The sequence below is a fragment of the Clupea harengus genome, chromosome 6 (assembly GCF_900700415.2).
Source record: "Clupea harengus chromosome 6, Ch_v2.0.2, whole genome shotgun sequence".
In the NCBI taxonomy this organism is placed as follows: Eukaryota; Metazoa; Chordata; class Actinopteri; order Clupeiformes; family Clupeidae; genus Clupea; species Clupea harengus.
This window is the reverse complement of record NC_045157.1, coordinates 12780022-12794582: the sequence shown is the minus strand read 5'-3', so window position 1 is coordinate 12794582 and position 14561 is coordinate 12780022. Positions and strand designations below refer to the sequence as shown.

The 14561-nt window shown below is 45.8% G+C and overlaps 1 protein-coding gene across 1 annotated transcript in view; it reads left to right on the top strand.

Annotated features, from left to right (window-relative positions):
* The first annotated feature begins 368 nt into the window (after positions 1 to 368).
* LOC105908085 (aggrecan core protein-like) overlaps positions 369 to 14561 on the top strand; it is an 18828-nt gene continuing 4635 nt past the window's right edge. Inside the window, exons 1-13 of the mRNA XM_031569835.1 lie at positions 369 to 626; positions 4931 to 5016; positions 5285 to 5665; positions 5940 to 6114; positions 6419 to 6546; positions 6893 to 7186; positions 7665 to 8039; positions 8228 to 8402; positions 8729 to 8856; positions 10180 to 10473; positions 10664 to 10762; positions 11011 to 12588; positions 12872 to 12979. Coding sequence (XP_031425695.1) covers positions 4938 to 5016; positions 5285 to 5665; positions 5940 to 6114; positions 6419 to 6546; positions 6893 to 7186; positions 7665 to 8039; positions 8228 to 8402; positions 8729 to 8856; positions 10180 to 10473; positions 10664 to 10762; positions 11011 to 12588; positions 12872 to 12979 — 3814 coding nt within the window. The 5' untranslated portion in view covers positions 369 to 626; positions 4931 to 4937. The remainder of the gene's footprint in view (positions 627 to 4930; positions 5017 to 5284; positions 5666 to 5939; positions 6115 to 6418; positions 6547 to 6892; positions 7187 to 7664; positions 8040 to 8227; positions 8403 to 8728; positions 8857 to 10179; positions 10474 to 10663; positions 10763 to 11010; positions 12589 to 12871; positions 12980 to 14561) is intronic.

The window sequence follows — 14561 nt, the reverse complement described above, 5'->3', positions numbered from 1 at the left end:
TGGAGAGATAATTTGAGAAAGTGTGAATAAAATATTCCATCTTCCATGGTGTGTATTAAATTTCTGTCAAGCGTAAAGATGGTTTGGGTCCACATGAGTTTCTAAATGGGGGCGCTTATTTGTAAGGGATGGACAAAAGATAGGTCAAACAATCACACTACCATGCTCTGTTTTTAACGACCCGGTATGCTGTTGTCCGAATCGATATTCATTTGTTAAATTATTCCCAGCAATTCGAGTACTCTCTAGGTTCCGATGCGCTTTGAAGTCATGAGGATTCTGCGTATTGCATTACCTCACTTGATTCGGTGCCAAAATAAAGTTTATTCTCTTTCTCCTTCTCTCTCCCTCTCTCCCTCCCTCTCTCCACCACCGTTGCCCTCTCCCTCCCCTTACCTTTGACAGCTAAACTTGCTTTCCATTTGTAAGGCAACTCTTTCTGCCCCTCAAGCTCAAGCTCTGAGCATCTCTACCAACGTCCGAGCAGGAGGGACGCAAGTAACGAAGAAACGAGATCGTAGACGAAAAAAATCGCACTTTCAGAGTGACCTAGGACATTGCAAGAGCAATTCTACAAGAGAGGACAAGATTCGCATATGCGTTACAGGGATTTATACAACAACAAGGTAAGACAATTCATTTATTCACCGTAAGTCATCACACTGATGATTAATGAAAGAGGGAAGAAGTCTCATGTTTGGTCATGGAATACTTTTCACAGGCCAGTATTCATTTGTATGGTTTATATTATTCTAACGTACAGTTCATTTAATGAGAGGGTTTTACAACCTTAAATTATCTGATTAGACCACCTATAGTGAGTATGCTTAGGAGAACAACATATGTCAACCTTTTGCATACTGATTTGGGTAACTAAACTTGTTTAGAGTGAGCTTTGAGTGAAAACGATGGAATCCCTAAACACCAACTCTTTATAGACCACCTGTCAGATATAAAACTGTCTGTCATGGATATTAAAAATGTTCCATTAACCCTATACTAAGCTTCTGTGTTACTCTATTTTCATGTTGACTGAGAGTTAAGTGCTGGTTGCTCATTGTCCCTTATAACTTCACTTCTCCATCATATAAACACCGGTATTCCTCAAATCAAATTAGCCTTGAAAATAAACAGTGTGAGGCTCTAAGTACTTGGCTCTAAGTACTTTCAACACACAGAGAGAACGTTCTTAACACTGGCCCCAGTGTTGCCAGGGTCCCCAGAATACTAACAGCAGGGTGAACAGACAGTCACTCATTGGCTGCTGCGTCAATTATGGATCGTGGGCCTCATCACCTGAGTAAACTGGAGTGATCTCTCATGTCGTCGTGTCACGACCACACCTGGTCCACATGGAGGACCTAAGTGTGGAAGGGCATGAGAGGACATGGGCTTGCTCTCCTGGGATGGGACACCTCTGTGTTTGCTTTGCAGTGAATTAGAGAGATGTAATTAGTTCCCCCAACTGGGAATTCATGGCATTGACTTCGGGATCGGCTTCCAAATGAGTTCGGAAAGAGAGATAAATCAATAGTGGGAAACAGGGAGACAGGGAAGCAGACGGATAGAATAAGAGAGAGAAAGGTAGAGCGAAAACAGACTGAGAGACAGAGAGAGAGAGAGAGGGAGGGAGAGAGAGAGAGAAAGAGAAAGATGAACCCCATCTGAGTTTGCTCTGAATTCGACAGTTTTGAGGAAACTGGAAAACGTTGCAATGACTGTTTCCACTTGACCAGTTTATTAGCTGGAATATTGGCTGTGAATTTTTCATCTGGGCTTTGACCTCCCCTCACTGTGCCGCGACCCCTTGTAACTGTAGCACCATACTGCATCCCATACACAAGCACCATGCAATACACACACACACACACACACACACACACACACACACACACACACACACACACACACACACACACACACACACACACACACACACACACACACACACACACACACACACACAGCCACCCAGGAGAAAGCCTGTTGTACCTCAGCATATCTCTTCCATTGGTTTTGCTCCAGGTTCGCTCTCTCTCTAGTCTGCACCAGACACACAGATTCTGTAGTGTGTGTCGGTTCAGCTGGCGCTCCTGTGCAGAATCCAGCGCCTCTGCCAGAGCGGGAGCCCTCAGCCCCAACCACAGGGCATTGGCACGGCGCGCAGGTTCATCCCAGTCCAGCCTGCTGTTACAGCCATGAATTATTTAGCATGCTATTGATATTAGTCGGGAACGACAAAATGTCACCTGAAATTTCTCTGATCACAGCGATTATTGAGTTATGACTATGAGCGGTTGACTGGGATTGATGTTTATGGCGTGAGAAGGCTAGTCGTGCCAGAGCCAAGTTCAGGCTCGTTAAAATGAATACAGGATGTCAACAGGCCACACCATGTAAGGTACTTTTCTTGTGTAATGAAGTGCTGATTTATTAATTTGATGAAAACTATAGTGTTTGTTACGTATCATGGGCTTCTGCAGCAAACACGTTCAATTTTGAGAGATCAGCTTTAAAAATAATTTCCATGTAGGACTCTCAATCTGTAATTTGTGAAGGGATGTATTGTGCTTCCACATACCTGTCCCGCCCATAAATACTGAAACCTGATTGGCTAGGAACAGTTTTGGCATTAGGTCATTCTCAGGTAGAATTATGTTTTGGGTTCTGAATAATGTTGAATGTAAGTTTTTCCATGATTGGTTTATTCTTTGTACATTTCTTACCCAGCTTCATAGCTTGATGATCTAACTGATGGATCCTGTAAACTACCAATGGCTGGATTTGATCGCGGTTTTCTACTGTCATCCATCCATCTTGGAGAAGTTGCTTTATTATGCCAAGGGAAAGTTTTACTCATTCTGCAATTCAAAGAGAACACGTTTCTGCATTTTGGCAGTGGTGCTGTGCTTGGCCGTGAGAGGGTATTTATTTTTCCTCAGAGACGTGAGTCCCTATGTGCTAGTGATGGCGGTTAGGGGACCCTTTGTGTGTATCCTCTCCAGCCGTCACTGAACATGGCCATAACTCACATCTCAACATCTGGTCTACAACTAAGTATAATTTACTAAATGTATAGTTCATGATAGGGACATTTGAATTAGGACTGAGAAAATTACCATAAGGACCACTAGGGGGCATACCAAGCTCTCTCTCGCTCTCTCTCTGTCTCTCTCTCTCTCTGTCTGTCTCTCTCTCTTTCTCTGTCCCTCTTTCTCTCTCTCTCTCTCTCTCTCTCTCTCTCTCTCTCTAAGTGTCCTATGAGGACTAAAGGAAAGATAGTGCTTAAAGGAAATAAACTGAAACTGTGACGTTTACTGTTAAGTGAACTGAATGGTAAGTTGTAATAGCTGTGAATAATAGCTGTGTGTAATAGTGTAAGAGTGTCTTCGAAGGACCAGGCTTAGTCATCGTGTTTTAGAGTTGGTTCGCCCTCGGCCCTCCCTTTACCTCTGAAGTTTCACTTTTCCTATTCCCTCCATCCCTCTATCTGCTCATGATGTGATGATCGAGGCATTGATCTGTCAGTCTGTCTTGAGTCCCAGCCAGCACAGTAAACGTGTATGGGGAGGGTGGGAGTGGGTGTATTTTGTTTGTCTGTTGAGTTCTCAAACGGCTACCTCCCAGGGAAAAAATGCTGACTCTGCCTTTAAAGTTTACTTTTAAACCAACTGAATGGCAACTTGTCATTGCGAGAGAACAAGCTGTGAGTGTCCCGGAGAGAGTGGGCTAACTCTCAGTGTGTCATAGCTGGCTGAGCCACAAGCCCCCCTCTACAACTTAGCCGTTCCTACTCCCTGCATCCTCTCTTTGAGTTATGGTCTTGACGGGACTTTAATCTCCATGAGGCCCTCCCAAAAATATTGGGTTAAGATTTAAGATGTAACTATCAATGTTGTTGTGGAGGAGGAAATCTTTTTGCTTTACTTCCGGGTGTGGTAATATATTTCTTGAGGAACCACTTGAGAATGAACACATGGATCATTTTACTATGAAAGGATGCCTGTACTCACTAACAGTCTTAAGAACGATGAGTATTTGTGCATTGAGGACTCGGTGCTGAGGTCATTTCCTGGTTTGTGACGTCTCTGGAAATTCTACAGATGAGGAAAATTCTGTCTTTGTATGATGTGTTGCTATGGTTTCGTCTCTTATAGGTCCAGTAGTTAGCCCCTGAGAGTTACAATGTTGAAAGAGACCCCAGTTCATTCTTTCAAACTTGAATGTTGTAATTTCAAACCCTGCTTGGCATCGGGTAGAAGCACTATTTGTGTGACTTGAAGCAATAGCCCTGTACTAAAGCAAACTGTAAAAAAAAACACTGCTGACTTGCTTGTTGACAGGCTGGCAAGAATGACAAATGTTTTGTTTCTTCCACCCTGTGCTTCAGTGCGATTTCCCTGAAACACTGCGGCATGGTGGGAACAGTAGTCTTTTCTTTGGCTGTAGTCGCAGTGCTTGGCATCCAGTTATGAATGACGCATGAGTTCCCCTCACCACCCAACATGAGTCTGCACTGAAAGGCACCATAGAGTGGCACCTACGGCTGTAGATTTCCTCTAACGGTCGGAGAAAGTCCAAATTATAACACAATCCTTCTATGTCATGGATGATGTAGGAATACAGTTTCAGACAAAGGGCTCTTATCCTGGTCTTGGAGTTAATTACATCACTTAGTTATTCATTGCAATTTAATGCCGTAAATGAGAACCTCGATAAAATGCCCCTCTTAGCGATATGTTTGTGCGGGTAGTGTCAATCCCATGCCACACTGTCTTCCTGTTAGCCATGGAACAATGGCGTCAGTTAAATGTAGTCTCTCTTCCATAGAATAGTTTCATGACTAATTTGTGTAGGCCATCTAACTGCTCAGAACCACGCAGGCATCCTTAAACCGGTGTATTATGATAAAATGACGTTTGATTCTCAGGTACATCATGATTGCACTGCTCCTGTTGTGCGTGCTGTTGGACACTGCCTGGACTACCATGACCTTTGATGAAATGTCAAACATAGGTAAGCAGGATGAGCATCAAACATACATAGAGTCACATACATAAATTGTTGTATATATGCAGCTGTACATTACACATACATAATGTTTCACTGTGTATTTGTATTTGTTTTGTTTGTGTGTGTGTGTGTGTGTGTGTGTATTTGTTTTGCGTTTGTGTATGTGCACGTTTGTGTGTGTGTGTGTGTGTGTGTGTGTGTGTCTTTGTGTGTGTGTGTGTGTGTGTGTGTGTGTGTGTGTGTGCGCGTGCGTGTGTGTGTGTGTGTATAGACCCTGATATTCTGAGTGTGAGCATCCCTTCAGAGAAGCCGGTGCGTGTGTTGCTGGGGGGCACGCTGGTTCTGCCCTGCTATTTCCAGGACAACACGCCCCACGACCCCGGAGCCCCCACCATCGCCCCGCTCTCCCACCGCATCAAGTGGACCCACATCAACAAGGAGACGGTCACCGACGTGCTGGTGGCCTCCGAGGGGGTGATAAGGGTGGCTGACAGGTACCTCGACAGGGTCACCATGGTGGGCTACCCCATGACCCCCACTGACGCCTCCATAAAGATCACGGAGATGCTCACCAACGACACCGGAGTGTTCCGCTGTGAGGTCATGCATGAGATTGAGGACAGCTTCGACACTATTGAGGTGCTGGTCCAAGGTAGGTTGTCTGTGTTTAATAACAAAAAACTTCCAATTGTATGGAAAAGTAAAGTAAAGTGAAGTGAAAATATTGGATGTAGCGGAGATTGAACTAATAAAGTCTGAGAAGTTGCTTTTAAAGCTGAGCGTAGCATGTTTCTGAGAAGGCACTGTTAATTAAGGTTAAATTATGAAGTTAAATTATTTGCACGTTATTATTACTTGTTTGATGCATTTCTATGTTTTTTAGAATTTAAACTACATACACCATCGCCTCTATGTTTCCTCTCCAGGTATAGTTTTCCATTACCGTGCCATCACCTCCCGCTACACCCTGACGTTTGAGAAGGCCAAGGCAGCCTGCGTTCAGAACAGTGCAGTCATGGCAACCGCTGAGCAGCTGCAGGCAGCCTATGATGGGGGATTCCATCAGTGTGATGCTGGCTGGCTGGCCGATGAGACCGTCAGGTACTGCTATGTGTGTGTGTGAATCGGTGTGTGTGTGTGTGTGGTGTGTATGCTCTTGAACAGTGCATCACAAGATTGTTTAATCACACAAGTTGTTATTTAGGCGTTATTTAGCTTAACGGACTACAATTTCATTCAGATTTTGAATTCAGAAATACTTGAAATTCTTTTATTAATGACTGTTTGGAGGCTAGCTTTTTATAACTACCATTAATGAGAATATAAATACTGCATAAAGCACCTGTCACTCAGATGATGTTACTTGATCATGATTGGCTGACCTCTGATCACTATGGAACTGCAGATACCCCATCCATGATCCCAGAGAGCCTTGCTTTGGTGATAAAGAAAACTTCCCAGGAGTTCGAACCTATGGCATCAGAAACGTCAATGAGACTTACGATGTGTACTGCTTTGCAGAGAAGATGACAGGTACTGTTTTTGACATGTTATCTACGTAGTATGTGAGCTAATTCATTTCTGTCAGTGCAAGGTAGTAAACAAGCACACATTACATTTTCAGGACATTTCCAGGAATATTTGCATTAATTTTAAATGCTTTAAATATCTCATGTTTATGAAAATAACTGAAGAATACATCCAGGAATCATAATTACTCAAATTATTTTTGCATGTTTTGAACATTTTTGAACATTTCATACAGAATACTTAAAGGGCACTCAGAGAACACAAAACTCCGCCAAGGCCAAATGACGGGCAAACAATACGCACAGTAAATAAAAATTGCCTAACCTCTGCATCTCCCTCTGTCCCTTAGGTAAGGTGTTCTACTCCATGTCCCCTGAGAAGTTCACCTTTGTGGAGGCCGATGCCCAGTGTGAGAGGCTAGGGGCGCGGCTGGCCACCACAGGTGAGCTCTACCTGGCCTGGCAGCAGGGCATGGATGTCTGCAACGCCGGCTGGTTGGGGGACCGCAGCGTACGTTACCCAATCAACATCGCCCGAACACAGTGTGGAGGTGGGCTTTTGGGAGTCCGCACCGTCCACCGCTTCACGAACCAGACGGGCTTCCCCGACCCAGACTCCCGCTATGATGCCATCTGCTACGAAGGTAAATGGGCTGTCACATATGTTACACATTGTACAAATAAAGACAGGGTACATATTTATGTTTTCTGAACAGTAGTGTACAGTATACTGATTACGTATACAATTAATTACTGTGAACTTAAATTTGAACTTGAACTTGATACTAAAAGGTGATTTTAGTTTATAGACTAGTACATATGTCTTATCCTAATTAAAAGTGTGTGTGCATGAATGCAACTCCATTTCCCATAGTGCTTTGAGGTTTCCCACCCATTAGGTCCTTCACACTAACTTACACATATTCTTTACTTGAACTATGTATTTACCATACAATGCAAAACAATACAATGCAGGTATGGTTCCCCACAATAGCAGGAACTCAAATTCTGTGTCTATGATGTTTTCCTGAAGTTTAAGAGTGTAAGAGAACATTTTCTTATCCAGCCATCTTTTTGCATGAACTGTATGTAATTGTCTGCGACACTAACCCTCTCCTTCAGATGATGGTGAGGATGGCTCTGGCTTTCCCATCTTTCCTTTCGGAGGCCAGACCACCACTGAACCAGGTGTTCTCAGTGTTGCTACGGTAACACCAGCCCCGGAGGTGTTCATCAAGGAAGTGACGGAGGAGAGCGAGCTGAAGGGGGAGGTGATCACGCATCAGCCTGAGAGCACCAGGCCCGCCCTGTTGCCTGTCACTCAAGCACCACTGTTCCCGCCCCCGCACATCACCGAGGTGATCCCTGACGTCATTGTGAAAGCCACGTCTCGGCCCGGTGTGGGGGCGGAGGTTCCCCATGTCAGTAACAACGGAGCAGTGGGGTCAGGTGGGTCTGATGATAACAATGATAACAACACACAAGTACACGAAATACAGCCAAAAAAAAACTAACCTTAGATGGCAGGGCAATTTTACTGAGGGGGTTTTCATTTAACATGCACCCCTCTCTCTCACTCTCGCTCTCTCTCTCTCTCTCTCTCTCTCTCTCTCTCTCTCTCTCTCTCTCTCTCTCTCTCTCTCTCTCTCTCTCCCTCACTCCCACCCTCTCTCGCCTGTGTGCAGGTGTGGTGTTCCACTACCGGCATGGCTCGAGCCGTTATGCCTTCACCTTTGTGGAAGCCCAGCTGGCGTGCCAGAGCGTGGGTGCCGTCATGGCCAGCCCTGAGCAGCTCCAGGCCGCCTACGAGGGGGGATACCACCAGTGTGATGCCGGCTGGCTTCTCGACCAGACAGTCAGGTAATGGACGAGATTTACAGTAATACTCTCTCTGCGCGTGTGTGTGTCAGCTCCCTGGGCCTGAGCTGTTAGACCATGGTGCTATGAAAACCAAAGCCTGTGCTCTCCCAAGAGGTCTGTATTATTTAATGTTCCTCGGGAGCTGGACATATATTTGCAGTGTTGTTTGAAAAGACTGATACAGAAGTTACTAGATTATAATTCGATGGGCTACTGGATGTTGAGAGGGTGTCATAGCAACGCTGTGTGGATGCGAAGGTATTTACAGGTATTGTTGTCTAATTTACCATCCCAGGTAGTAATTTGACAGTAATTGTGTCATAAAGGTATCCCATCGTGCGTCCTCGTGATCAATGTGCCGGGGACTTGGAGCACCTGCCTGGCATCAGGTCTTATGGGCTTCGACCCGCAGACGAGCACTATGATGTGTACTGCTACATGGGCCAGCTCAAGGGTAAGATACTCAGACACTATTTCTACACATATACACGTGCTGCTAGATACTGCTTATTGTGATGAAGTACGTGACAAGGCAGAACAAAACATGACCCAAAATGACGGGGAAATGCATCATCATCATCATCATGCCATATCATGATAACAATAATAATAATAATAATAACAAAACTTTATTTATATAGCACCTTTCACGCAAAAGAATGCTGGGAACCTCCAATAAACCAGCATTCGATGATCGCAGTGTTCTTGAGGGCAAGTATTTGACGGGAGTTTGCAATGTAACTTGGTCCTAGCCCATTAAGGGCTTTGTATATTAGGAGAAGGACCTTAAAGTCAATTCTAAAAGTTACTGGAAGCCAGTGCAGAGCAGCTAAAACTGGACTAATGTGCTCTCTCCTCTTGGTTCTGGTTAATAGCCGAGCTGCAGAGTTTTGAATGAGCTGAAGTCTCTCAGTTGTTTTTTTTGGGAGGCCAGTAAGGATTGCATTACAATAATCAAGACGGCTTGAAATAAAGGCATGAATCAGTTTTTCAGCATATTTTTGATTTATAAATGGCAGGACTTTAGCTATGTTTTTAAGGTGGAAAAATTATGTTTTCGTCACCTTGTTAATGTGAGACTTGAAGCTTAAATCTGAATCTAAAATAACACCAAGACTTGACCGATATGATATTGTATTTATTGCACAAAAACACTGGGAACTGTTTTGTGAAACACATCATGTCAGGTCTCCCGCAGAGCATGCAGTGGCCATCTGTTCCTCAGATTCTCTATTTGTCCGCACATCTTTTTTGACCAAACCCTGGCAGAGCAGATCTGATGCAGCACACCGTGAGGCAGAAGACGAGCTGTGAACCCAATCAGCTGTGTTTCTGCTGAACATCCAGAACAGAGGGCATTAGAAGGATATAGATAATAGAAAAGATACACAATCATACATACATACACACACACACACACACACACATATAATTTATATATAGGTGAATATATCTGTATAGGTGAATATATCTATATAGGTGAATATATGTATATATACTGTATCATTTATATATATCAGGTGAAATCTGTACAGTACTGTTTTAATTGGAATACTTGTTTAATTTTTTTACATAACGAGGACTGTTATAGAGTACTTCACCGCACTACTATCAGATACTACACCTAATTTACCACACCATTTAATGCATTCTATGTATGTTTTCTCTTCTCCCCCTGCTCTATCTGTCTATCTCTCTGACTATTTCTGCTCTCTCTCTCTCTCTCTCTCTCTCCCTGTTCTCTCTCTCTCTCTCTCTCTCTTTCTCTCACTCATAGGTGAGGTCTTCCATGTAAGTTGTGCTGAGGGCTTCAGCTATGACGAGGCGATTGCTGCCTGTCAGGAGAGAAACGCCACGCTGGCCAACACTGGCGAGCTGTACTCAGCCTGGCGCCATGGTTACGACAGGTGCCGTGCCGGATGGCTGTTGGACCACAGTGTGCGTTATCCAATCAGCAGCCCCCGTGACCAGTGCGGTGGAGGAAAGGCCGGTGTCCATACCATCTACTTGCATGCCAACCAGACCGGCTACCCGGAGCTGTTCGCAAGATTTGACTCCTTCTGCTTCAAGGGTAACAATGAACATTAAGAAATAATTCTAGCCTCTTTAGGTCCTGGATGCAAACAGTTTAAATAGAAATCTGAAACATAAAAGGAGAAAACCTTGACAAAAGAGAGACATACAAAAAAAAACAAGCAGTTGATCAATCAACTAAGTGTTACTTACTTACTTATGTAATTACAATGTTTTAATATCCACAGCCGATCAGTTTGCACTTCTCAATGAGACTGGAATGAATATAACAGAAATTGAAGAAGTACTTATCAATGGGACAACAATTACAGACCTGCTACGTCCGGGTAAGATTTCTATTTTAGATGCAAGATATATGTGATATTCTATTAAACATGACTCTTATATGACATCTCCATACTCTCTCTTCCTCCCCCTCTCTCTCTTTCCCTCTCCCTTTCACCCACTCTCTCTCTCTCTCCCTGCCTCTTTTTCCCTCTCTCTCTCCCCCTCTCTCTCTCCATCTCTCTCCCTCCATCTCTCTCTTTCCTTCTCTCTCTCTCTCTCTTGCTCTCTTTCCCTCTTTTGGCTTCAGTGGTTCCCTCCATCACTGCTCCCATCGCTGTGGAGCCTTCAGGCTCTGGTTCTGCAGACCTGCCCTCAGGATCCGGCAGCTTCTCTGGTGACACCTCAGCCAGTGGAAGTGGCCTGACCAGTGGAGACGCCAGCGGAGCAGCCAGTGGAGATGCCAGCGGAGATGCCAGCGGAGAAGCCAGTGGAAATGCCAGTGGAGACGCCAGTGGAGATGCCAGTGGTACCACTGAGGTACCATCTGGGTCTGGCACCAGTAGAGACATATCTGGTTCTGGCGGGAGTGGAGACGGATCAGGGATTGTTGTAACCTTCTCTGGCACCGGGCCCTCTTTGTCCGGTGTGGAGTCTGCGTCGGGAATGCCATTGGAAGGTGGAAAGGGAATCCCTGGAATCTTGACGTTCCCAGCCGGATCTGGATTTTTCAGTGGGGACATGGGCTCGGGAAGTGCGTCCGGGTCTGGGTTCAGCTCGGAGGAGAGCGGCTCCACGTCGGATGTGTCTAGCGGGTCTTCCTCAGACATGTCCAGCGGGTCTTCCTCAGGGTCCGGCTCAAGTGAGGAGCTGAGTGGATTTCTGTCCGGCCGTTCGGGAGACTCCAGCGGACTCCACTCGGGCGACCCTGACGGCAGCGGCAGCGGCACGCGGATCTTCTTCGTCGGTGGCAGGTTTGTGGAGATCTCGACTTCCTCCTCCCGCGTGGGCCAGGAGCTCGGAGGGGCTGGGGTCCATTTCAGCGGCTCTGGAGAGTGGTCTGGGTCGGGGTCCGGTGGCTTCTCTGAGACCTCAGGAGACCTCAGCGGCTCCTCGAGCGGAGACGTGAGCGGAGACTTGAGTGGACTCATGAGTGGAGGGGCGAGTGGGTCGGGGAGCGGATCTGGTTTCCCTGGGATCACCTTCCTTGGCTCAGGGTTCACTGATCAGACAGGCAAGCCAGTGGAAGAGCAGGAGGCATCTGGGTTCCTGCAGTTTGGCTCCGGTGGCTCCAGCGGCTCCGGTGGCTCCGGCGGGTCTAGCGGTTCTGGAGGATCGGGTGACGTCAGTGGGTTCTCCTCAGGAGGTTCTGCGAGCGGGGAGATCACATTCCAAACAGACAGCAGTGTGGTGGAGTTCAGCATCCACCCTACGGAGAGCCAGGAGCTGGGTAAGGGTCCGGTGGAGATTAGCGGGGATCACAGTGGGCTTTTCTCAGGCAGTGGGGATCACAGTGGGATTTTTTCAGGCAGCGGCGACCACCACCACCACACCCACTCCCACCACCACACCTCCACCGCAGACTACCCCTCTGCTGCACATCCCACTGAGTCACACCTGACTGAGTCTCACCTGACTGACTCCCACCTGACTGACTCCCACCTGACTGACTCTCACCTGACTGACTCCCACCTGGCCGGGGTGGTGCGGATGGCCCAGCCGCCTGCCCAAATCCTGAGCCGGACCTCAGCACCGGAGCAGCCGCCGGCCCAGCTGCAAGACAGCGCTGGGGCGTTCTACGCCACCCCGGCCACGCTGGTGCCCACCACCACCCCGGCCTTCACGCTGCAAACACCAGCCGTCATGGAGGAGCCTGCACTGGTTGACGGTGAGTGATTCTTCTTCTTCCACCCTTCTTTTAATTTCTAGAAAAATTCATGCAAACATTCATACAAAATAGGTGTTAGATATAAATACAGATATAGATACATGTTTATTTTCTTAAGAAATGCACATACATGCTTTTCTGTTGTGTGTGTTATTGAAGGATTCAGATTGATTTAAACTTGTTTCTTGGCGTATGAATTAGACTGGTTACGAAGTGTTCATATACAACACTGCTGGTTCCATCGTGTGAGGCGTCTCTTTGTGGACCTCTGCTTCCCTCTTAGTTAATCCCTGTGAGCCGAACCCGTGCGGTGTGGGGACATGTACCGTCCAGGACGGAGTGGGCCTCTGTCTCTGTCCACCGGGTCGCACCGGAGCAGACTGCCAGCTTGGTGAGTTCTGAAGTTTGGATTATGGGCACTGGATTCACCGTGAGACTGGGCGTACAGCACCATGTGTTATTCCACTACAGGCCTTGGTCTTTGGCATGAAAACATTTATATTTTTTTTGGTCACTGTTCTCATTGTTTGTCTGTATGTTCTGAATGCGGTATTTTGTCTTTAAGCATTTTGCCATTAATTCCATTTATTGCACAAATTCCATGTTTGATTGTGTAACTACTCTGCATGTTCGATCAGCATTTTCACATGTGTGTGTGTGTCCATTTTGTGTGTTCACTATCTCTCCTAATGTTGTACTGACTCGTCTTGAGCCCTTCTCCGGTGTTTGTTCTCATGTTCACGTATCCTGTGGTTTGCAAGATGCCGGGGGTTGTGTTTGTTTGTTGTGACTGCCCTTTTCCTTCACAGAGGGTCTTGTGACGCCTATCCGAACGTGTGTGTTGTTTTTGTTCGGCTCTGAAATTGCTTCTGCCTTGCTTAAACTGGTGTCCTTTTCCCACTTTCTTGCTGCTCCATGTAAGTGGTATATCACAAAGCTAGCTTATCAGTTTAGCTGGAAAATGTTGGTTAAACTGTGTTATGAAAATGTCATAATGAGTTGGATGTTTGATTATGTTATCAAACATGCAGTATGCATAATGTATGTATAACAAAGATTTACAACGTGGTTGTGCCATACAAAAGCTATCCAAGTTTTTGTGATGTTTTCCAAAGTAAGACGGCTAAACTGTAATCTCACTTTGTGATAAACTTTACTGTTCTGATGCTAACAGCTGTTGCTGCTCACTTTGCTGGTTACAGGATTTATCTGCTGCAAAAGACAAATGTTGATACCGAACATAAACATCATCACATAAAAAAAACTAATCCTGCAACGTATAGCCTTTGTTCCTTAGGTTGTCAAGTTGTTAAGTTAATTTTAAGCATACTCAGCTCATCAGAGACAACAGGTTTATCAGAGCCAGCAGGGAGATATATTTCTTAACAGTTCACTCGATATATACAAAGACAATAAACGTCACACATCTGATGGCATCTCCATCTTTAGAGTGAGATTGCGATTATGTTCTGGATCAACTTTGTCTCAGCAGATCTGAATTCTCATTTTGCCTGGGCATCCCACCCCCACCCCCCTCCCCCAACAAAAAGAAGAGAAAGAGAAAAAAGATAGAAAAATGGACATTTTTTTGCAGAGCTTGACGTGTGCCACTCAAACCCGTGTGCCAACGGAGCAACATGTGCGGAGAGCGGGGACTCTTTCACATGCTTATGCCTGCCCAGCTATGGAGGGGAGCTCTGCGAGATTGGTACGAGGTCCGCTTCAGCTAATGTTACTAACAAAAATCCCTCTCAAAAACAACAACAACAACAACAAAAAACGACACAACTAAACAAACAACAGCCATAGTGATGAAATGATGAAAGCAGAAGGTGCAGGGCAGGACAGAAACTTTAGCACGCTTTCTTGCTTCGTTGAAATGGTGACAGGGGATTGGTGAGCTTGGATGTTCTGGTCCCTCCTCAAAAGACCCTGTGTGTGTGTGTGTTTGTCTGTCTGTGTGTGTGTGTGTC